Source organism: Perognathus longimembris, chromosome 25, assembly GCF_023159225.1.
Source record: "Perognathus longimembris pacificus isolate PPM17 chromosome 25, ASM2315922v1, whole genome shotgun sequence".
Lineage (NCBI taxonomy): Eukaryota > Metazoa > Chordata > Mammalia > Rodentia > Heteromyidae > Perognathus > Perognathus longimembris.
Genome location: NC_063185.1, coordinates 13,668,030 through 13,689,706, shown reverse-complemented (window position 1 = coordinate 13,689,706; position 21,677 = coordinate 13,668,030). Strand labels below are relative to the sequence as shown.

Below are 21,677 nucleotides of genomic sequence, written 5' to 3'. Positions count from 1 at the left end.
TTCTGCAAAACAAACTAACACCAAAAGGACTGGAAGTGTGCCTAGTGCAAAGCCCTCAGTTTACTCCTCAATATCAGAGAGGGGAGGGAGAAGAGAGAGAAAGAGAGAGTGAACTGTGGGGGAGAGGTTTCTCTGGGCCCTTGAGCTTGTCTGTCCTTAGGCATGCTCAGGGTGGTCTCCATAGTTTCCTTATGTGCCTGCTTGGCAGTTCCCTGGTAGGTGTGGTTGTTTCTAGGCTCACTGTGTATAGCCCCCAATTCCCACAGGCTAGGGAGTGGAATGTGGGAAAGTGAGTGGGGATAGAACTGAGCTATGGGAGCCAAACTGAGCCATCCTGACACCAAGTCAGATCTCAGATTCTAAGTAGTCCCACCTGACCCTTTACACCTGCTCTTCCCAAACATCTCCTTCCCCTCCCCTCATCTAGTCCATGCATTTAGCTAGGGAGTGTCCATGAAGAGCGGAGGACAACTAGCTTCTGGCTTTCCCTCTGCCCAGTCAGGCCTGCATTCCAAGATAGCTGCTTCATGGGACTTCAGAGCTAGAAACTAAGCCCGAGCAGGAACAATTCCCTTCTCAGTTTTCAGATGGTAGCATAAACAAATCCCAGATTGGCATCAGTTGGGGCAAGGAACAGACCTAGTGATTGATGACCACTGGCCCTTGGAGGGTCAGGGGGAGAGGGGTGGATAGAGACTGCTTTGCCCATTTGGGCAAGAGGTGAATCCCAAGGAACCAAGCCTCTCATGCATACTTCCCTCCCCCACCCCCCAACATGTGGATTGTTGTTGAGGCTTAGACTCTTCCACTGCTCACTCACCCCTGTCCTGGAGACCATTTTGGGCAATGACCACAGATCCCAATGAATAGATGAAAAGGCCAATTAACTGTTAGGTCAGCCAGAGATGGGACAGCAAGGTCAGCTAGAGGCTACATAGCAAGGACAGTCAGAGCTGAGGTGGAACATCAAAATAGGCTAAGACCAGACAGGGAGCTTGGCTGGAGAGTGGTCAGTGATGTTCTGAGGCCAATGAAAGTCAATTATCAACCAGGGGAAAGGGAGGACACAGCTAGGACCCATCCAGGTCTGTAAGGACCCCTTCACTTTGGAAGATGCAGTACCTCTGTCCCCACTGTTCTCCTTCTAGTGCTGGGGTTTCATGAAGCCATCTGGACCCCAGGATTCTGCCCAGTAGCCAGAGAACTTCAGCACATGGGGGATGTGGTTCTCTGGATGGCTCCTTTATTTTATTTTTTTTTTCAAATTTTTATTATCAGTGGCTGGGGATATGGCCTAGTGACAAGAGTGCTTGCCTTGTATACATGAGGCCCTGGGTTCGATTCCCCAGCACCACATATACAGAAAACGGCCAGAAGTGGCGCTGTGGCTCAAGTGGCAGAGTGCTAGCCTTGAGCAAGAAGAAGCCAGGGAAAGTGCTCAGGCCCTGAGTCCGAGGCCCAGGACTGGCCAAAAAAAACAAAAACAAAATCAAATTTTTATTATCAAACTGATGTACAGAGAGGTTACAGTTTCATACATTAGGCGTTGGATACATTTCTTGTACTGTTTGTTACCTTGTCCCTCCTACCCCCCTCCCTCCCCCCCTTTCCGTTCCTCTCCCCCCCCCCCCCCGGAGGTGTTCAGTTCACTTACACCAAACAGTTTTGCAAGTATTGCTTTTGTAGTTGTTTCTCTTTTTTTAACCTGTGTCTCTCAAATTTGGTATTCCCTTTGAATTTCCTACTTCCAATACCAGTAAACACGGTTTCCAATATACTCAGATAAGATTACAGAGATAGTGTAGGTACAACCACAGGAAGGTGATACAAGAACATCATCAATAATAGAAGCTACAGATATGCATAGGACGTTGAAAGTAGTTACAACTGTGATATAACAATTGTTTCCATAACATGGAGTTCATTTCACTTAGCATCATCTTATGTGTTCATAAGGGTATAGCTATTGGGCCTTGTGATGCTCTGCTATGACTTGCCTAGACCTGTACTAATTATTCCCAATAAGGGAGACCATAGAGTCCATGTTTCTTTGGGTCTGGCTCACTTCACTTAGTATAACTTTTTCCAAGTCCTTCCATTTCCTTACAAATGGAACAATGTCATTCTTTCTGATAGAGGCATAAAATTCCATTGTGTGGAGGGCTCCTTTAACTCACCCATATTCAGCTATCACTCTGACTGCAGGCCACGTTCCAATCCTGGATCTGGGTATGTAGGTCTTCCCTCTGACAGTGGGCCAGTAGAGATTTGGGTGCACGTATCCCTAGTTTCCTTGTCACAGGCCAAAACACAGGGTAGGTTATGACCTGTAAAAGCTTTTTCTGGATCAAGTCTGAAACATCCTCTATTCTCCTCTGCCTCATGTTGGGTGAGGGGAGGGGGTGCATGTGTGCACATGAATGCCAGTATTGGGGCTTGAACTCAGGGCCTGGGACACTATCCTTTAGCTTCTTTTGCTCAAGGCTGGTACTCTACCACTTGAGCTACAGCCCCACTTCCAGCTTTTTGTTGGTTAATTAGAGATAAATGTCTCACAGATTTTCCTGTTTGGACTGGCTTCAAACCAGGATCCTCAGATCTCCACCTCTTGCATAGCTAGGATTACAGATGTGAGCCACCAGTGCCTGGCTTCCTGGATATTTTGATTCTCGTTTCTGGATGTCTCTCTGAATTCTCAGAAATATGTCTGACATCTTAGTCTTGTGAGCATATTGTATGGCACCAACTAATAGCAGGAGGACAGGTTGGGCACATGGCTCTAGTGGTAGAGTACCTACTTAGTAAGCCCAAGGCCCTGAGTTCAAACCCTAGTACTTCCAAAATAATAATAGTAATAATAGCAGTAAGGGCTGAGGAGGGAGGTGGTAGTAGATGGTGGATCTCCAGAGCTGAGTCTTTTCTTTGAGTTATGAAGCTGACAAAACCTGTGTCCCTTGAATTGTGGGAGATCTATATAATAACCTGTCATCATTCCCATTGCCGAATCAGGTCCTAAGTGGGCTGTAGTGCTGTGTCATTGTCTCCTGGTAGAGGGAGTCTGGGTCTCATACCTACACTCATGGGGTGTGAGATTTATGCAATATTTGATGGTCTTTTGGTGAACCTAGGAGTGCCAAAGAAATAGCGTTTCTGCCTCTGAAGCCTGAAAAAGACTGAAGCCTGACCTTGTGGTAGTATCTTGATTAGTGATCCCAAATCCTGGGCTATAGATCATAATAAACCATACCCACAGCTCGAGGGCACAGATGGCATCAGTATTATGGGCACCTGCCAATGAAACAAAGCCCTTACAATTCTTTGATCAGCACCTGTAGCTCATGCCTGCAATCCTATCTACTCAGGATGCTAAACTCCTGGGCAGAAAATCTGTGAGACTCTTAACCTCCAATTGAAATGGGGGAGCACTACCTTGAGCAAAAAAAGCAAAAAAAAAAAAAGCAAAGGGACATCCCCTAGACCCTGAGTTCAAGCCCCAGCTCTCTCTGTCTCTCTGTCTTTGTCTCTGTCTCTCTGTCTGTCTCTGTCTCTGTCTTTCTCTGTGTCTCTATCCTTCTCTCTTGAGCAAGGGCAAAAGAGTCCAGACCTAGACCTACCCACAACCCACACTAACAGAAGTAGGGAATGACAGACTTCAGCTTCCCATTCCCTAAAGGAGTTCAAGGTCTTGAGTCCTGGAGTGGGCAGCCATGAGTAACGAGGAAAGAAAAGGCACGTTTAAATGTAGGATGAGATCCCAGGGTCTGTTGCCCACCAAGGTCCTGAAATGCCACAAGATGAGTTTGAGTACCCATAGTTTCTGGAACAATTGACCTTTAACTTACTTCCCAGGCTTGTAAACCAAGCCCTAGAAGTCAAATATAATTCAGTAAACTTCCACTCTCCCTACCCTTGGGACTGTGATTGTGTCTGTGGGCTAGTCCTGAGGAGGGACTCAAAGCCCCTTACACTTTAATTAAAGTTTGTGGGAGGCTAATGTTTTTTTTTTTAAAGGCCATTGTCATTCTCACCCTAGAGATGACCTACTTTCAGCAATTCCTAAGAAACTTTCCTATCACTTTCATACACTGATATACACAAAATTATCTCTTGTGTACTGCAAGGCCCTCTTCTTTCTTAGCGCTGTTTGCAATCTTTTCTTCCCATTTTCTTCTCCACATTTATCGTGAACACTGTGAGAGTTTCTGGAGTTCCCTTAGGCAATGTAAAGATTGCTGTCCCCTATAGTTTCTGAAAAAGACACAAATCAATAGAGCCTGGCGGGGGTGGGGGGTCAGCTTATTTCTTTGCTCCATCCTCCCTGACTTTCCATAGTGCTTTCCTCCGTGTGACCACCGAGGCCTCCAACTACATCTCCAAAGATGGTGGGCTCTTTCTGTAGGTGAAAAGTGAAGATTCAGGGATGGGTGCTCTCAGTGGGTCAGCAGGAACAATGTGCAATGTTCTTCTCGGGGGCCAGCTGGGGCCTCATTTAGGTTTGGTCTGAAAGAGATTTTTGTTTTCTGGTAAGAACAGCCCCAGCCTGACCTGGAGCAGGAGCCAGCAGCAGGAGTACAAACCCTTTCATGTGACAGGCCCAGAGTGGAGAGAGGCTGGGCTGCCAGGAGCAAGCCCTCCCCTGCTGCTCCCTGCTCCTGGGGAGGCCACCATTTGCATATTCCCCATTCATCCTGGCCTTGAAAAGGAGGCCTGAGTTCCCACTTCCCTGGCCCAGCTAAGGGCCTGCCTGCTTGTGCCTACTATTAACCCTGTGGATGCCCTTACTCACAGGCCGACCGACCGGCAGGAGGGCTTGGCTCATGCTGGCAAAACTCTGTCCTCAGAGGAACGATTCAGGAGGTGGCAGACAGTACTGCCTTTTGCTGAACTGGGGGAAATTCAGGTTAATATTTTTTCCTGCAGTCTTCAGGAGAAATTGTGTCACAGTACTATGAAGCAGCCTGAAAATTAAGCTATATATCAAATGTACCAGAAAATATAGCCTTCACTGAAGGCAAATTTTTTTGTGTGTGTACACACACATACACACACACACTCGCACACACACACACACACACACACACACACACACATCTGAGTGGGGAGTAAAGGATCCTTGCATGCTTCTGGCTCCAGCAGCAGTCCCTGTGTCAGGGACATACCTTACCTGGAACCTTTTACCTCTGCAGACCACAGGGTACTAGGTCAGGTGAGCTGGTAGATCCCATTAGCTTGTGGGCAGTGATGTGGAAGATTTGAGGCATAGATATGCTGTCCTACCATCCTCCCTCTGCAGCCAGGTCTGGGCCTCCTTCCTTGCAGCGTGCTCTTGTCAGGTGCCCCCGTATCTTATAGACTCTTCCTGTGACTTCTCAACCATTTCTCTGCCACATCACTCTCTGTCCTGGCCTACCTAGCTCCAAGCATGTTTTTATTCCCTGTCTTTCGTGCATTTAATGCATCTCTCCCTGTTTCTAAGTAAACAAAGAGACAAGCAGATCCTTTTTTGCTTCTTCTACTCATCTCTTGCCAAGACCCTCCCTACCTCAGGGAACCTTCTGGTGGCTGGAGGAAACAGTCCCCCCCATACCCTGGCTACCTGTTCTTGAACTCTGAGAGTATGGTCCTACCAGAAGCAGCTGATGTGTCCTTTGCTGAGCTCTAACCAGAGGGCTTGCTGCACGTCCTCAGTCTGCTACAGTGAGGAAATGGATCCCTGTTTCTAAGGCCAAGACACTGGCAGTCCTACCATGGACATGTCTGGGGAGAGAAAGGATCATGTTGCCGCCACAGGACTTGGCTCCCTGCACTGTAGAGCCTGGCCAGGGGGTGTCCCTCGGCCTGTGTGGTGATCATGCCCTTTGCACTATCCCCGGGCTTCTGCTGGCTGTCCCAGGGTGTGGTGTAGAAGAAGGGACAGTGAGACCTTGGCTCATCCAAAGGCCACCCACCCATCCTGATCATCTTCATATTCTCTAAAGGTTCCCAAAGGAGCCGCTGCTGCCACTGTTTAGCCTCTGTCTCCCTCTGTTCTGAGAATTTCATTGGATAGCCTTTATCTCCGAACTTGGGAAAGATACTATATTTCTGTTTTCCTCCTGTCTTCTCAAGGTTGTCCATCCTTTTGAGTTCCTGAAAGTGTGTGTGAGCCCAGCCTCCTGGTACTATTGTTAGGAGTGTGGGTGGGGACAAAATGAACTTCTTAAGAGGTATCTTTATGAGGAGGGGAGTAGAGGACTGTGAGACTTTGGGGGTGGGGGTGGGGAAGGTGCCCACCAAGCGGCCAGTCACAGCAAAGCTTAGTTCAAAGGACTCGTTAATTCAAACCTTCAGAGTTGTAACAGGCTCCACAGAGAGGTGTGGTGGTGAGCCACCAGGTAACTCAGCAACCCTGTGCCATTGACCCTGTATCTCATGGGGGATGTGCTGTGGGTCTCTCTTGGCAATTCCCGAGTTGGAGAAGTGCTTGGCCCATCTCTGTCCCAGTCCTCCATGAACCTAATTAACACCCAAGAGGAGACAGGCACTAGTGGCTCACACCTGTAATCCTAGCTAGTCAAGGAGGCTGAGACCTGAGGATCGTGGTTCAAAGCCAGTCTGGGCAGGGAAGTCTACGAGACTTTGATCTCCAATAAACCACCAAAAAGCCAAAAGGGACGCTGTGTCTTAAGTGGGTAGAACGTTAACCTTGAGCACAAAAACCAAAGGACAGTGCCTAAGCCCTAAGTTTAAGCCCCAGGACTGGCACATTAAAAACAAGCAAACAAACCAAAGAAGAAAAAGGAGAGAAAGGCCCTTTCTCTCAGCTGGGACAGGCTTGAATTCTAGTGTGGATGGAGTGGGTGGCGGTCTCCAGTGTGTGACTCTGCAGGTCAGGGTTGCACAGGTAGGATGGTGAGGCCTGTGTTTTTCTTAATGCTGGCCTGGCCACAAACCACATGCTTCCTGGGGCAGAACCATTCCCTCAGCTTTATGCCTCTTCCATGATTTTCTACCAACTAGAATTTGGATGTGGCCCCTGGGATTTCTTGCCCCAAAAGCTTCCCCGGGAAGTATTAAAGGAAGCTTTTGATTTATTGAAGGATATGTTTAAGGATGTCTGGATAACAGTAGAGATCTTGCCAAAGAAGAAGGGGACAGAGCTACGTGGGCCATAGGTAGATGCGCTCATTGTCGTAGGGTGGGAAGGGTTGGGGCCAGTTCTGGGAGAGGACCACGGAAGCAGGAAGCTCTCCTTGTGACCACCTCCAGATGGTGGAATGAGCAGGGTCAGAGTTTTACCAGTTCCAGGAAAGTGCTGCAAGGAGTTGGGAGTTCTAGGTCACCGGCTGAGCACATTCATCTTGCAGAGGGGTAAACTGAAATTTGGGGGATGTGGCCCAGGTGGGTCTGGGAAGTGGCCAGATCTCTGGATCTTCTGATGAGTGGGGTCCTGTGGTCTGGACTTGTCTCCCTGGCATGATATCCAGAGAAATAGGAAGAAAGATCGGTGGGAAGTTAGAGTAAAAAAGCTGAAGAAGTTGACACCCCCCCCCCCCCCATGCAGCCTGTGGAGACAAGTGGAAGGATCGAGGCCCTTCCCAGGGAGTCCTGGGACCTCGGTGGCTCTTACAGTCTGCAGACATGTGGTAGGAATTCAGAGCTCAAGACTGGTTCCAACACAGTGGAGTGCCAATTCCAGCTGTAGGCTGGAAGAAGCAGTATCTTTCAGAGAAGGCTTGGGGAGTGGCTGGCTGACAGACGATCCACAGAGGAGATAAGCGACTGTCTTCTGCCTCTGAGCTTGATCATTGGCCTGGAGTCACATCTCAGTGTACCCCTGAGCAGATAATTTATCTGAGGCTGGGCCTGGTTTCTTTCCTCTCCCTGTGCATGGCTGAAGCCCCTAACCAGTGTCCCAGATGGACATGTAAAGAGAGTGTCCTGTGAGAAACCCCTTGGCAAACTCTCCTTCAGAGCCTAAGGCGGTGCTGGCAGGAGGAGGACACAAGAGGGGTGTGGCTGAGGCCAGGCACACTGGCAGAGGGAGGGTTAAGGTCGGTTGCTTGGTCTGAGCTGATCTAAGCCAGCAGCACCGCCCCATGGGCAGATGAAGAGGAGGGGGGCAGTGGGAGCCTTGAGGGGCCAGCAGCTCCTCACAAGAGCTGCTCTGTGCCCTAGTCCCTGCCAGACCTGCTCCCGGAGCCACCAGGGAGCTGCTGCCACCACTAACAACGTCTCTACCACCACCTTGGCTTCTCAGAGCAGGCGGCTGTTGCTATCGGCTGTCTCCAGGCCAGGGCCTTTGCCACTTTTGTGCTTTGACTGAGATGTGGTAACCTCTTTCCCTGGGTCCCACAGGCCCTATAAATGGAGGCTGGTTCTAGTGGAATCAGCTCAGTCATCTCCTCGGTGCCGGAAGCCTGCAGGAAAGGTAGGGTGATGTGAACGTTACCTCCTTTTGCATCTTGTCTTGGAGCCCCTCTGGCTGGCAAAGGGATGGAGTAATCACTTTAGTAACTACTGTTTCCTGAGTGCTTTCCTTATGGTGTGTCTGGCAATGAACTCTCTTTTCCCATGGTTTTTATGAGATGCAACTCAGGGATACAGTGACTTGCCTGAGGTTGTTCTGCTAACAAGAGTCTAAGTCAGGTTAGTACTACACCAGAATCTCCTTTCTGAACTCTTTCCAAGCTTGTTAGTTAAGGACACTGGGGGTAGGGGAGCAGAAGTTGTAATTTTTTGTGGGGGAGGGACAGCTTTTTAATTGGAGATGAGGTTCTTTAGCCATTTGGTGGCTTAATTTGTGCTCTTTACTAGTTCTAGAGACTTCAGAGGTTTTGTAGAGGTCTAGAACCCTTTTGCCAGAACCTTTACCCGAGTCTGATCCAGAGTGGAATGGGGGGTGATTGTAAAGGGAAGGATGAACCAGGAGGAGCCCAGAGAATCTCAGGGCTGGCATGATGAGTTTGAACTCCAGTCTGAAGGCAATAGGGAGCCAGATGCAGTTTTTGAGTAGTGGTGCGATCTGGTTATAGTTGTGTATCAGGAAAATAACTTAGATGTCATGGAAAGCACAGTCTGGTGTGTGGATCTGGGCTGTACCTGGACGTGGTTTCTAGGTTAGGCCTGGGGCTTTTGGTGGGGGAAGGAGTCAGCTTTGAGAGATGTTTCGGAAGTAGTCCTTCTGTTCAGAACTGTTAGCTCGACTGTGAAGGCCTGGTATGCTGGGTGGGAGGCTTATCAACAGAGGATTCTCAGACCTGAGCCACTGGAGCCAGGGCCCTTTCCACAAGGGACTGTGTTTTAGGGCTTTGCCTCTGCTGCTCCATCACCTTGTAGCCAGTATGCTTCCTGCTGTGGGCCCCTTCTTCCTGTTCTGTCCTATCCTGGATCATCGGAGTGATGGCTTTCACCACTTACCCTCCTCCCTGTGGTCTGAATCAGCAGAGAAAAACGGAAAGGTAGAGGCAAGTCCCAGTGTCTCTAGCCGGCGCCGCCCACTTGGTATTATGAGTGGGGGTCTTTGCTGGAGAGAAAGGCTCCAGGTATGTGGGGAGGGGAGGAAGGAAGGCTTATTCTCGCTGAGGCTGTGTCCTCCTGCCAGGTGAATATTTACAAACACAGCCGCTCGCTTGGCAACACCAGCTCCACGGATCCCCATGGGTGTCGTCTGCACACCTTCTCCCCACACAGCTGCTGCAACCAGGAGAGCCTCCTGGGCATGGAAGGATGTCGCCAGGCCAGGAACTCTAGGGACCACCTACCCCGCCCTATCAGCAGAGACAAGGTCAGAGGAGGCCAAGACCCTGTGAAACAATGACAGGAGACCAAACTCCCAGTCTTAGTCTCTGCCCTCTCTCATGCCAAGGACTTGGTGGCGTGGGCTGGCTCAGAAACCAGTGTCCTCAGAGGACCCGGATTCCCATTGCTGCCCGACAGTGGCTCCCAGGTCCAAAGAGAATCTCAGGGTAAATGAAAGTGGTTCTGATGCCTCGAGCAGGCCAACAAACCTGGAAGAATGGAATCCCCTGCTTGCCAAGGAGGGGCAGAGACCCAGCCTCAAAGCCAGGGAGCTGCAGTCAGTGCAAATGCCTCCTTAGGATGGGCACCTCACCTGAGGTGAGGAGACAGTCAAGTTCCTTCACCCACTGCCTCCAAGTGGGAGGAAGACCCAGCCAGGAGAAGATGGCAAATTCTTGATGAAGCCCTGGGATCGATTCCTCAATATCACCCATGGTATATGCAGGGCAAACGTCCTCTGACTGAACCCACTGCCTGACCCAACAACATTCAGGCTCTGGTGGCCCTGTACACCCCAGGACCCAGGCTCTTGTGAGCACATTGGAGCCAGCGTTTTCTTTTTTCCTTATCTTTTCTTTTTTTTTTTTTTTCTTGCCTGTCCTGGGGCTTGAACTCAGGGCCTGTGCACTGTCCCTGAACCTCTTTGTACTCAAGGCTAGCTAGCGCTCTACCACCTGAGCCACAGTGCTACTTCTGGCTTTTTCTGAATAGTTCCCTGGAGATAAAAGTCTCACAGACTTTCCTGCCTGGTCTAGCTTGGAACCACAATCCTCGGGCCTCTTGAGTAGCTGGGATTACAGGCGTGAGCTACCTGTGCCTGGCTCCAGGTTTTTCTTTGTGGTGGGGTAGTTTTAGCAGCACTGTGAAAGAGAGGAGGAGTGGCAGGAAAAGCTCCAATGTTGGCTGGAGGTGGATCAGCCGCACAAGACTAGGGAATGACTTTCAGCTTGAGTTCTGGTTCCGTAGCTTGTCGCGTATCCCTCACTCACTGGAGAGAGGGGGAGCTTCCATGTTCCACTTCCTTACAGTGAATGCATAGAGCTGTTCTGAGGATCAAACAGTGCCATGTGTAGCAAAAGGCTTCCCAGGCAGCAGGAAGTTGAGACAAGCCCTGCTTTGCCTCTATGGAGTATTGTGCTACGAAGCTCAGCCCGTCTCAGAGGCCAGCCTCACAGATTTAGGCTGCTGACCTTTGTACAGCCTTTCATGGATTTAAGACTTTCTTATCTGAACAGAATATTCAGTTCCTGAGTGTTCCCTGGGCTCTTTTAACTCCAGCTGTTGCATATTTGCTTCCCCTCTGCCTGGGAGACACCATTTTCCTCTTACTCCTTCAGTCTTTATATATCAGCATTACTTGCCTGAAGCCTGCTCTGATTCACTCTACCTGAGACAGGTACTTCCTCTGGCTCCCTGATCAAAGCCTAGACCACAATGCACAGCACAGCCTACTTCATGTCCCTCCTTCCACAGCGGGACACAGAGCAGACCAAGCATTGAGCTAGGCAGGGACAGGTGGGTGGGTAGGCAAATGGATGGATAGGTGGATGGCTTGGCCAATCCCAGCTATGCTCCATAACAACTTTTCCCGTTGTACCTATGCCACAAATAACTTTCTGCTGTAGCTTAGAGTTTAATGAGTGACTGCCAAAGGGCCAGGCATTTGTAGCCATGAGATATTCTTCCAGGTTCTCTTTTAAAACATTTTGCACCATATAGCTGAACCCTCAGGTGCTTTGCAGAGGCTTCTTGGGCCGTTGAGTCACTCATTTTGTTAAAGGAAATATCAGTCAGCTCAAAATACTTCCTAAGGGGCTGGGGATATAGCCTAGTGGCAAGAGTGCCTGCCTCAGATACACGAGGCCCTAGGTTCGATTCCCCAGCACCACATATACAGAAAACGGCCAGAAGCTGCGCTGTGGCTCAAGTGGCAGAGTGCTAGCCTTGAGCGGGAAGAAGCCAGGGACAGTGCTCAGGCCCTGAGTCCAAGGCCCAGGACTGGCCAAAAAAAAAAAAAAAAAACTTCCTAAGAGCTGGTGAACATGTCCAGATTTTCCACTAAGCGGTGAGTCATTTATTTGAAAAAGTCCTAGCTTCAACCTGGTTTTCCCATCTGCAGTGTACAGAAGTCAATGTCCTAAGAAGGCCAGCTGGTCATCTGCCTAGAGGCCTCCCCTAAAGAGGTGAATTCACTGTAGTTTGTAGCTGGGCCTCTGATTCGATTATATAAACCCTTGATTTGAAGGGCTTGGAATGTGGTAGAGTGCTTGCCTAGCATGTATGAGGCCCTGGGTTTAATTCCTCAGTACCACACAAACAGAAAAAGCCAGGAGTTGTTCTGTGGCTCACGTGGTAGAGTGCTAACCTTGAGCAAAAGAAGCTCAGGGACAGTGCTCAGGCACTGAGTTCAAGCCACAGGACCAGCAAAAAACCTTAATTTGATTGATGTACCAGGAGTGGAGTGTTCCTGTGAGAGGGCTCATATCACCATCAGAAGGCTTCTAGCCCAGCAGCTCAGGAAGGAACGCCTTCCTTGTTGGGCTCACTTTCTTTTTTTTTCTTTTTTCTGTTCCTTTTTTTGATGCCTATCTCTGGGCTTGAACTCAGGACCTGGGTGCTATCCTTGAGCTTTTTTTGCCCAAGGCTAGTACTCTACCACTTGAGCCACACAGCCACTTCTAGGTGATTAATTAGAGATGAGTCTTAACTGACCTTCCTGCCCAGGCTGGCTTTGAACTGTGATCCTCAGATCTCAGTCTCCTGAGTAGTTAGGATTACAGGTATAAGCTGCCGGTTCTTGGCTAGAGAACTGGCTTTGACTGCTCCCCAAGATCACCCATATCTTTGGGGCCTTGGTGAGCTATTCAGACAACTTTAGGTGCATCTGCAAAGCTTGAGCTCCCATGGGGCTATAGCCTGGGCCCAACTGTCTCTTGCCCAGCATTTGGACCAGCGTGGGCCAGGCCTGCCTCTGACCTTCTCTCTGCTTCCTAGGCTGAGCAACCCCATTGCATGGGGATATAAACGTATCCCTTAGCCATCCCTTTAGTCCTCTGATCATATCAGATGCAGTATGAGGAACTTGGTGTGCCCATATGGTCCTGTGACCATGTTAAATTAGGGGAGATGGAGGTGTGGAGAAGTGGAATGTGCTCAACTGTGCACAGTTGATAAATGATGCAGAAGGGACTTAAACTGAAGTTCTCTTCCTTTCTCCCTCTCCCTCCCTCTCCCTCCCCCCCTCTCTTCCTTCCTCCTTCCTTCCCCCCTCTCTGTCTCTCTCTTTGTCTCTGTCTCTGTCTCTCTGTCTCTGTCTCTCTCTCTCTCTCTCTCTCTCTCTCTCTCTCTGCAGTGACTTTGCACATCACTGACCTCATTGCCCGTGTGGTAATGTTACAGTTTAGCACAAATATCATTTATTGGAATTTCAGCAGATCTCTCCTCCCTCAGGGGTCAAGCAATTGTCTGGCTTCTGTCCAGTGACTGCAGAGTAGCCACTGTTGCATTTCTTTTTGTCTCTCAAGAAGACACAATGACTGCCTCCAAGGGCAGAGGACCCATAAGGCGAGTGACTGTGGGTACTATGAAGCAGCCTGGAGCCCACCCACCCTGCCATCCCTTGAAGCTTCTAGCTTCACATCCCACTGGGTAGCAAAACGGAAGGGTCCCTGTGTGAATGCCAGCATTGACTCCTGACCCACCCTCAGTGCCTGGCTCAGTCCTAGACTGCCCGCAGAGCCCTGAGTCTGGTTGGCTGTGTACCTCTACCCTATCGGTACTTCTTTCCTCAGCAGCTAACTCCTCTTGGGATGACAGTTAGTCACTAGAAGTCTTCTCATCGTCTACCCATGGACATCTCCTGTGTCCCCCTGAGAAGCCTGCCATACCCAGTTGGGCGGCGGCAGCAGTGGGTGATGGTGCACCCTGGCCACTACCTGCAGTGTCACAAGAGGTGCTGGATGCACAAAGTACTTTGCTAAGCCCTTTCTGTCTGGGCTTTGGTGTCTTTCCCTGTTTCCCTCTGCTACCACTGAAGGGATCAAGGAGGACAGCACAGGAGCCCAAGAGACACTGTGTCTAAAGCTACCATATCAGATCTTGCTTCTGAAAAATATGGAAATAACCCTGGATGATGAGCATGGCTCTGGATGTAAGCATGACCCAGGGCCTGATATCCGACTGTCAGATATGAGAGCTGAGGGCTCTGGACTGTCACCGGGGATAGATCCTTCTAGGTCACCACCGTTGGGGGGTATGCCGGGTTGCACCAGGAGACCGTGCAACTAGCCCAGATCTGTCTGCCCTCCAGCCTATTGTGCCATGCCTGGCCCCAGTCAGCGGATCACTTGTGACCCAGGGCCCACTCTGCCCATTGAGCCTCCTCTCTCATCTGCCTCTTGTCTCCCACAGAGCTTATCTTCTCACTTTTGGAGAAGATGCAGACCCAGGAGATCCTGAAGATCCTGCGGCTGCCCGAGCTGGATGACTTGGGCCAGTTTTTCCGCAGCCTCTCAGCCACCACCCTCGTGAGTGTGGGCGCGCTGGCTGCCGTCCTCGCCTACTGGCTCACTCACCGCCCGAAGGCCTTGCAACCGCCGTGCGACCTCCAGATGCAATCAGAAGAGGTGGAGGTAAGCAGGGTGGGAGGAGTCGGGCCATGTCAAGTTCATTGGCTGACAGTGGGCACCTTGAAAGGTAGCTTGACCTCAAGTGACTGAGAGAATTCTGCTTTTCCCTGCTGGTCAGCCAGCAAGTTCTGCCGCAGCTCTGTGCAGAGTCTCCTGCCAGATATTCCTCTGCCTCTCCCAGGAGCTGTCCTTGGCCTTGCACGGGGCCGCTGGTATGCGTGCTTCTTGGGTCAGGGGCCTTGGCCTGTTGTCTCAGTAGGCTAAGCAGATTCTCAGGATGCCAAGTAAATTTCCTCCCAAACGGTTCCAGTCCTGGTTGGTGCACTGACCCAACACTGAGCCCATCCGAGGCTCAGTGCCTTGGCAGAAAACTTACGCTCACCAGTAGAGCCAACATGGATAGGGAGAAAGATACAATCGCTCAGCAGATGGGAGCATTTCAGGCTAAGTCTGGAAGGACCAATGAGATCTGCTTCTTTATTAAGCTTATAGAATTAATTTTTACCTGAAATTTTTTTCCTTTTTCCCCTAAGTTTTCATTCTTTTCATTTTTATAATATATTCACACAGTTCACCAGAAGCCAGAGAACATAGTCTGAAAAGCTTCTACTTCTCTAACTGGTCTTCAGTTCAGTTTGTGGTTCTGTCATGAGCTTTAAAGTGCTATCATGACACATATACGTTGTTGTGTATCTTGATTTTGCTCTTTGATAGTATATCTTGATGATCATAAGCAGGGCAGTGTTTTACCTGGTTAGGAGGGCACAGGCCAAATAGGGGTCTGGCTCTTAAGAGTGTCTTTTCAGCAGGACTGATGAGTACAGAGGCCTAGGTATGGATAAAACACACAATTCATTTGGTGGGGGGATGGGGGAGAGTGGTGATTTGTGTTGGTGCTGGGCAAAGGAGAAGGGCAGAGCAATGATGAGCATGTGGCCATTGAGGACCAGCAGGCTTGGAGCCTGGTGAGCCTTTTTGAGCTGTGTGTTCTTGGCAGTTTCTTAAGCTTCTGAGCCTTAATGTCTTCCATTGTAAAATAGGTAATGGAGAAAGCAGTTCTTTCCTAAGGTGTGGTAAAGATCTGATGTGATGACACACTAAGAATAGTATTTTGGTTACAGGTCACCTGGAAAGGCCACAGGGCCCTCCAGTGGAAAGCATGTTTTGTTTTGCTTTTTGGTTTTGGGTTTTGTTTTGTTTTAATTTGTCATGGGGCTTGAACTCAGGGCCTGGGTGCTGTCCCTGAGCGCTTTTTGCTCACGGCTAGCACTCTACCACTGTTGAACCACAGCGCTACTTCTGGCGTTCTGGTGGTTAGTTGGAGACCAGAGTTTCACGGACTTTCCTGCCCGGGCTGCCTTTGAACCACAGTCCTCTGATCTCAGCCTCCTGGGTAGCTTGGATTACAGGCCTGAGCCACCAGTGCCTGGCTTATTTGGGCTTTTCAGTAGAGAGAAAGGTCACCAATCTGAGCTTTAGAAGGGTGGCCATGGTAGAGCTGGCAGAAGGAGGCATCTGGAGTTGTTTGGGCTGGAGATGACAGTGGTCTCTAAATTAGCATGTGGGGACCACAGACTGAGTCATTCCATGGGTCTGGCTGAGAGGACAGGACACAGGGAAAAGCTAAGGCCTCCCTTCCAGGGAAGACTGTCCCTCTCTGGCTTCATCTCCTGGGGACCTGGAAAGTCAGAATGGCTGTCGTGGGATAGGCAAAGGCAACAGTAGCTAGAAATTAGAAAGAAAAAAAAAAAAAAGCAAGAGGGACCCAGACTGCATAGAGCCTTATTCTGCCTGCTATGTATAAGAAGCATAATTCAGTCCCTGTGGCTTAAAACCCTCCCCTGGCTGCCTGTTGTTCTTCAACCTGAAGTCCAGAATCCTTGCCTTGGTCAGAAGCCCTCTCTGCTCTGCTCTTTGTGCAATGTCCATCTGGAGGGCCACAAAGTGTCCACACGCCTCCCAAATGCATGTGTTCCTGCCCCCATACTTGTGGCACCTGCTGTTGCTTGTGCAGATACTGTTATCGTCTGCTCCTCATTCTGCCTGGAAAAACCCTGTGCATCCTTTAAATCTCAGCGTGACAGCCCCTCCCCAACACACGTGTGTGCTCCACTCTCCCCTGTCCCTCTCTCCGGCTGTGTTGTCACTGTCACTCGGGTGCTAACTAGGTGTGATTTGTATATACTTCCAGCTTCCTCCTCTTTTCTCCGGACTCATGCCCAGAAAATACTAGCCAAACAGAACTTTCCACTCCAAAACAGTGAAGAGCTGCTTGTGGTTTTGAGTTTGGCTGTTTGCTGTGTCGTGCACACAATATTTCCTCAGACTCAATGTTCCAAGAAGTGGTAGGCTCCGGGCCAGCCCAGGGCAGCTTAAATAGAGCTCAGAGAACAGGCAGAACTGTGATACAAGAGGATGCTGGGTTTGGGAAGCCCAGGGAGGGACAGCAGGGTGGAAGGGGAAGAAGAGGTAGAAGAAGATACTGAACTCCTTCCCTTGCCTCAGAAGAGATTATTTGCTACCTCCCACTCGAGATTAGTCCCCCCACCCCACCCCCTCCTTTTTTTTTTTTTGTTTAAGCTAGGGCTTGAACTTCTTACCTGATGCTTCCACTCACTGGCTGGCACTCTACCAGCTGAGCCACACCTCCAACCCCTAGGTTGGATATTGATTTTTTTATTATTAGCTCCTCTGAGGGCCCATGCCCCCACTCCTCGCCCGCTCCCATTGGCTACAATCCAGCCTGTCCTCCCTCCGCAGCCTCCTGGGCTTCTGCTTCTGGGATAGGAAAGTACCTTCAGCACAGTCATCAGCCAATTCCGTGTGTCAGTGATGGATGGCAGACTTCTAAGCTAAAGACTACACCCACATGATTTCATAACCTAGGGGCAGATCAGTAAGGGGATGGAGTAGGAGTTCCCTTGGCAAGAGATAGCTGAATCCAATAAACGTTCTCAATTCTATTGTACGGGTGGGCAGGAAGATTTACAGAAAATTCTGGACAGTAGTGTGGGCTGACCTGGTGTATGAATTTTGTGTGTGTTGGATATATGTGGGTATGATCTCCTGGGGTGCTGGGCCTGTACAGCATTAGCACATTTTGAGTGTGGGTATAGGTAGAGCAAATGAATATTGTTTACGTGTTCAAAGGTCACGTGTGTGAGCGTACACAGAATACCCTCAAGCCCCGATTGTGTGGACCAGGAGCGTATCCAGGCTGCGTGCAGGGGCCCACTCCTGACCTCTGTGCCCGCCTCAGCCAGCTTCTCCGTCCTGTGTTTGGCTTGCAGGACAGTGGCGGAGCCCGGCGATCTGTAATCTGGGGTAGCTCTCAGTTGCTTACCCACTACTATGACGACGCCAGGACCATGTACCAAGTGTTCCACCGCGGGCTTAGCATCTCAGGTGAGCAGGCCTGCGGGGGTGTGAAGGGGTTGTGGCAGACATTGGGCAGGCACAAGGGCAGTAGGTATGTAGCAAGGCATCAGGCACAGGACATGGGAGCAGTGCTCAGGCCGGCAGAAAGGAACCACCCCTGACCCTCCCCGCAGCAGTCAGAGAAACCGCCTCATTGTGTGGTCAGCGCTAATCTCGGCTTTGCTTCATTCAGTTCTTGAACCTACCAGGCTTCAGAGCCTATACTCTGATGCCTCCTTTGACAAGACCTTGGCGAGCGGTCAGGCCACTGACTGCCTTGGCTCTGAACCTGAGCCTCTGACCTGCCGTGTAGTATGTTCTGAGGCAAAGGGAGGTGGTTCCAGGCAGATTGCCACCTTATTCTGATGATTTCCAAGTGTCTTGTGTCCTTTGGGTCTGCAGTAGTAAAGGCTGTCCTACCAGGCACTGCATCAGTCCCCTTTGTGAGCCTGCCTGATCCTCAGACAGATGTCATGTCGTGTTGCGTGCTTTAGACCTTGGTCTACAGCAGGAGAGGCAGGCATCTAGGGGGATGTTCACTGGGCACACGGACACACAGAGTACAGCATGTCCATCCAGGTGCCTGAGGGGCAGGAGCAGGTGGCCTTGCTACCAGTCTTCCTCCCTGGCACAAGTCCCGCTTGTCTCTCTGCAGGGAATGGGCCCTGCCTTGGCTTCAGGAAGCCCAAACAGCCTTACCAGTGGCTGTCCTACCAGGAGGTAAGTGATAGAGAACACGCTCCACCCTGTTCACCACGCACACCTGGCACTCACAGGTAGGGGCCTGTGGACACTCTGATGGGTTTCAGAGTATCATTTGTCATTTTTCTGGCCCATCTTGCCCAACCTCCTGGCAGCAGCCTTGGGAGCTTTCACCATACCTGGGTAGGGAGGCAGGGAGGTCCGTCAGACCTGTGGAACTCTCCCTTGCTGAGAGTCTGTTTCCCCATCATCTCCCCACATCTGTGTACAGGTGGCCAACAGGGCTGAATTTCTGGGTTCTGGACTCCTCCAGCACAACTGTAAAGCACAAACAGATCAATTTATTGGTGTATTTGCACAAAATCGGCCAGAGGTAAGAACCTGTCTTGAGTGACTTAGAGACATCTGTGGAGTAAGGGTTGGGTGCATGAAACAGTCTTCCCACTCTTTGTAGGGTCTGGGAAAAGAAAACAAAAAGAGAAACCCAAGGTCCATGATAGCACCCCCCTTGTCCCTCACTCCCAGCTCTGCTCCTTTTCAGGATCCGATACCCCAGCCAGCATCCTTCCATATCATACCCAGTCCAATAAACAGCTGTCTTTTAAGCCAAAGCATGGTAAAGAGGCCCACACAGGGCCTAGAAGTGCTCCTGGCACTGTTTGGACATGAAATTTAGAGAATTCCATGGGGCCAGTGTGATCTGAAGGCTGTGGGTGAGCAGGAGCACCGGCTCATTTGTCTTCTGGAATCCTTTCCTCAGTGTAGAGAGGCTCAGGCATCGGATCTGGAGCAGGGTCTGTGGCCTCCTAGGCCTATGGGAAGCACAGTTCTTTCTCTTACCTCCTTTCTCCTCATTGACCTTCTGTTTCCACAGTGGATCATTGCAGAGCTTGCCTGCTACACGTATTCCATGGTGGTGGTGCCACTCTATGACACCCTGGGCCCCGGGGCTATCCGCTACATCATCAATACCGGTAAGCCCCCCACCGCCCACCTTACATGTCTCTCTCCACACAAGCGGTGGCACATGGGGTCTATGGGATGGCCGCCTGGGCACACGCTGATCAAAAGTCACAGCCTGATTCTTCCTTGATGGTCCTGCAGCGGGCATCTGCACCGTGATTGTGGACAAGCCGCAGAAGGCAGTGCTTCTGCTAGAGCATGTGGAGAGGAAGGACACCCCAGGGCTCAGCCTGATCATCCTCATGGAGCCATTCGATGAAGCCCTGAGAGAGAGAGGGCAGAAGAGCGGGGTGGTCATCCAGTCCATGCAGTCTGTGGAGGTAAGAGCCGGTCCGTGCCCAGGCTCTTTGCCGGGCCACAGCTGACTAAGTTAGAGCTGCTGATTATCTGCTCCTTTTCTGCCTTGGGGGGTGGCCAGTGTGTCTGTGTCAGAACAAGGCAGGCAGGGGGGGAGGGGGAGGCATGGAGGAGGGAGGCATAGGAGAAAGGCCTGGAATTGGCGCATCCAGCCATCTTTTAATAGAAAGCTCTGACTGGCACCACTAGTAGCATCAAGCACCAGTAGGTGGACAGTGGTACCAACCTGAAAGGAATATTCACACAGCCTTTGAAGCCTGTGTGTGCCTGAGGACTGTAGCCATGAATTCCAGGAATCTTGGACAGGTTCTTATTAAGGACACCCAGCTAGTGGAACCCAGCTCCCCAGCAGCCAGCACAGCTGATTGTGCCATTCATGGCCTTCCTGAAGCCAACAGGTTGGTGAAAGCTTGTGGCCTGTTAGGGCAATAGAAGGCATCCTGGCCTCTAGGGCCTCAGTCCCTGCTCAGTAACAGCTGGCCCACAGTCACTATGCTCTATCGAACCTGGGCCCTTGAGCTCAGCAGTTCTCCCTATCTCCTCCTCACAGTTCCCATAATACCATGCACTTTTACCCCTTTGCAACTTATGCAGCTACTCCTGCACAAGCCTCCCTCACCTGTCCCTTGGCATTGATTGCTCATAGGAGCTTAAGGCACAAGACACTCTTGTGCCTGTTGTCAGTCCAACATGTCCAAAACTCATTGTCGTGTGCACATCTGGCCTCTCCCTGGGCCTCAGAGCTCCCTGCATATAATGTTGGACTTCCCTTTCTTCCTTTTCTTTCCCTCCCTCTTCCCTCCTTCCCTTGCCACTACCACCTCCTTCCCTTCCCTTTCCTTCCCTCCCTCCCTCCTTTCATCCTTCCCCTCCCTCCTCCTCCCTCATCTCTCTCTGTTCTTCTGTCTCTTTGTCTCTGTCTCTTTCTGATTTTGGCCGGGCAATGCCACTCAGGTGACATATGCCACGTCTAGGTAAGTAAGGTACCCCTGATCTTGTGGGTTGGGACAAGAGCAAGACCTACCTTGATGTTTGTTTAGTTTTCAATTGATGAGCACTTCGAGCATTATTTTAAAGTACGTTCTTCTTTTAGGATTGTGGCCGAGAGAATCGCCAAGCTCCTGTGGTAAGCTGATCTTCTAGTTGACACTTGTTGAGCAAGATGATCAGCAGGACCAGAGTCCCTCGCTGTTCACAGGGCTCAGGAGAGAGGCAGGACATATGTTCATCAGCAATAGGTGCTCAACTCAGCAATGTCTTTTGAGTTGCCCAGAGCTTCTGTGGGCTGAGTGCCCTGGAAAGGACCTGGAATGGGAGTCAGATGTTGGGGTCCGAGATACCTTTGGTTCTCTAGTAACTTTTTCTTGGGAAAGTCTTTTTTTTTTTTTTTTGACAGTCATGGGGCTTGAACTCAGGGCCTGAGCACTGCTCTGAGTTCTTTTGCTCAAGGCTGGCGCTCTACTACTTTGAGGCACAGCATCACTTCTTGGAAGTCTTATTTTTATCTCCTCAAATACAGTTAGTCAGTTCCCCAGACAGTGTGGTATGGAAAGAAGAACAACAGAACCAGAAATGGACCCAGGGGCCTACCAGCCTGTTGCACCTACTGTTTTTGTTCATCTTTGGGCTGCAAACCTGCCCGTGTGCTATCCTCACACACCGTGCCTGGAGTTGGGCCGTAGCTGTCCCTTAGGGTGGGCCATGAGGGTAGTTGTAGTTCCTGCACAAGGCCTCTGACCTCCAAGTGTTCTACCACCTCTCCTTCCCTTCTAGGCTTCACCATCCCTGCTGAGCTTCCTCACTGATAAGGGTCTCAGCCCTTCTTCTCAG

General features: G+C 50.5%; 1 protein-coding gene across 1 annotated transcript in view; it reads left to right on the top strand.

The window, feature by feature from the left end:
- Acsl6 (acyl-CoA synthetase long chain family member 6) overlaps window positions 1–21,677 on the top strand; it is a 52,886-nt gene that overhangs the window by 4,004 nt on the left and 27,205 nt on the right. The window contains exons 2-8 of the mRNA XM_048334187.1: window positions 14,191–14,411; window positions 17,699–17,813; window positions 18,481–18,545; window positions 18,799–18,900; window positions 19,402–19,501; window positions 19,632–19,810; window positions 20,941–20,973. Of these exons, the coding sequence (XP_048190144.1) occupies window positions 14,191–14,411; window positions 17,699–17,813; window positions 18,481–18,545; window positions 18,799–18,900; window positions 19,402–19,501; window positions 19,632–19,810; window positions 20,941–20,973 (815 nt within the window). The remainder of the gene's footprint in view (window positions 1–14,190; window positions 14,412–17,698; window positions 17,814–18,480; window positions 18,546–18,798; window positions 18,901–19,401; window positions 19,502–19,631; window positions 19,811–20,940; window positions 20,974–21,677) is intronic.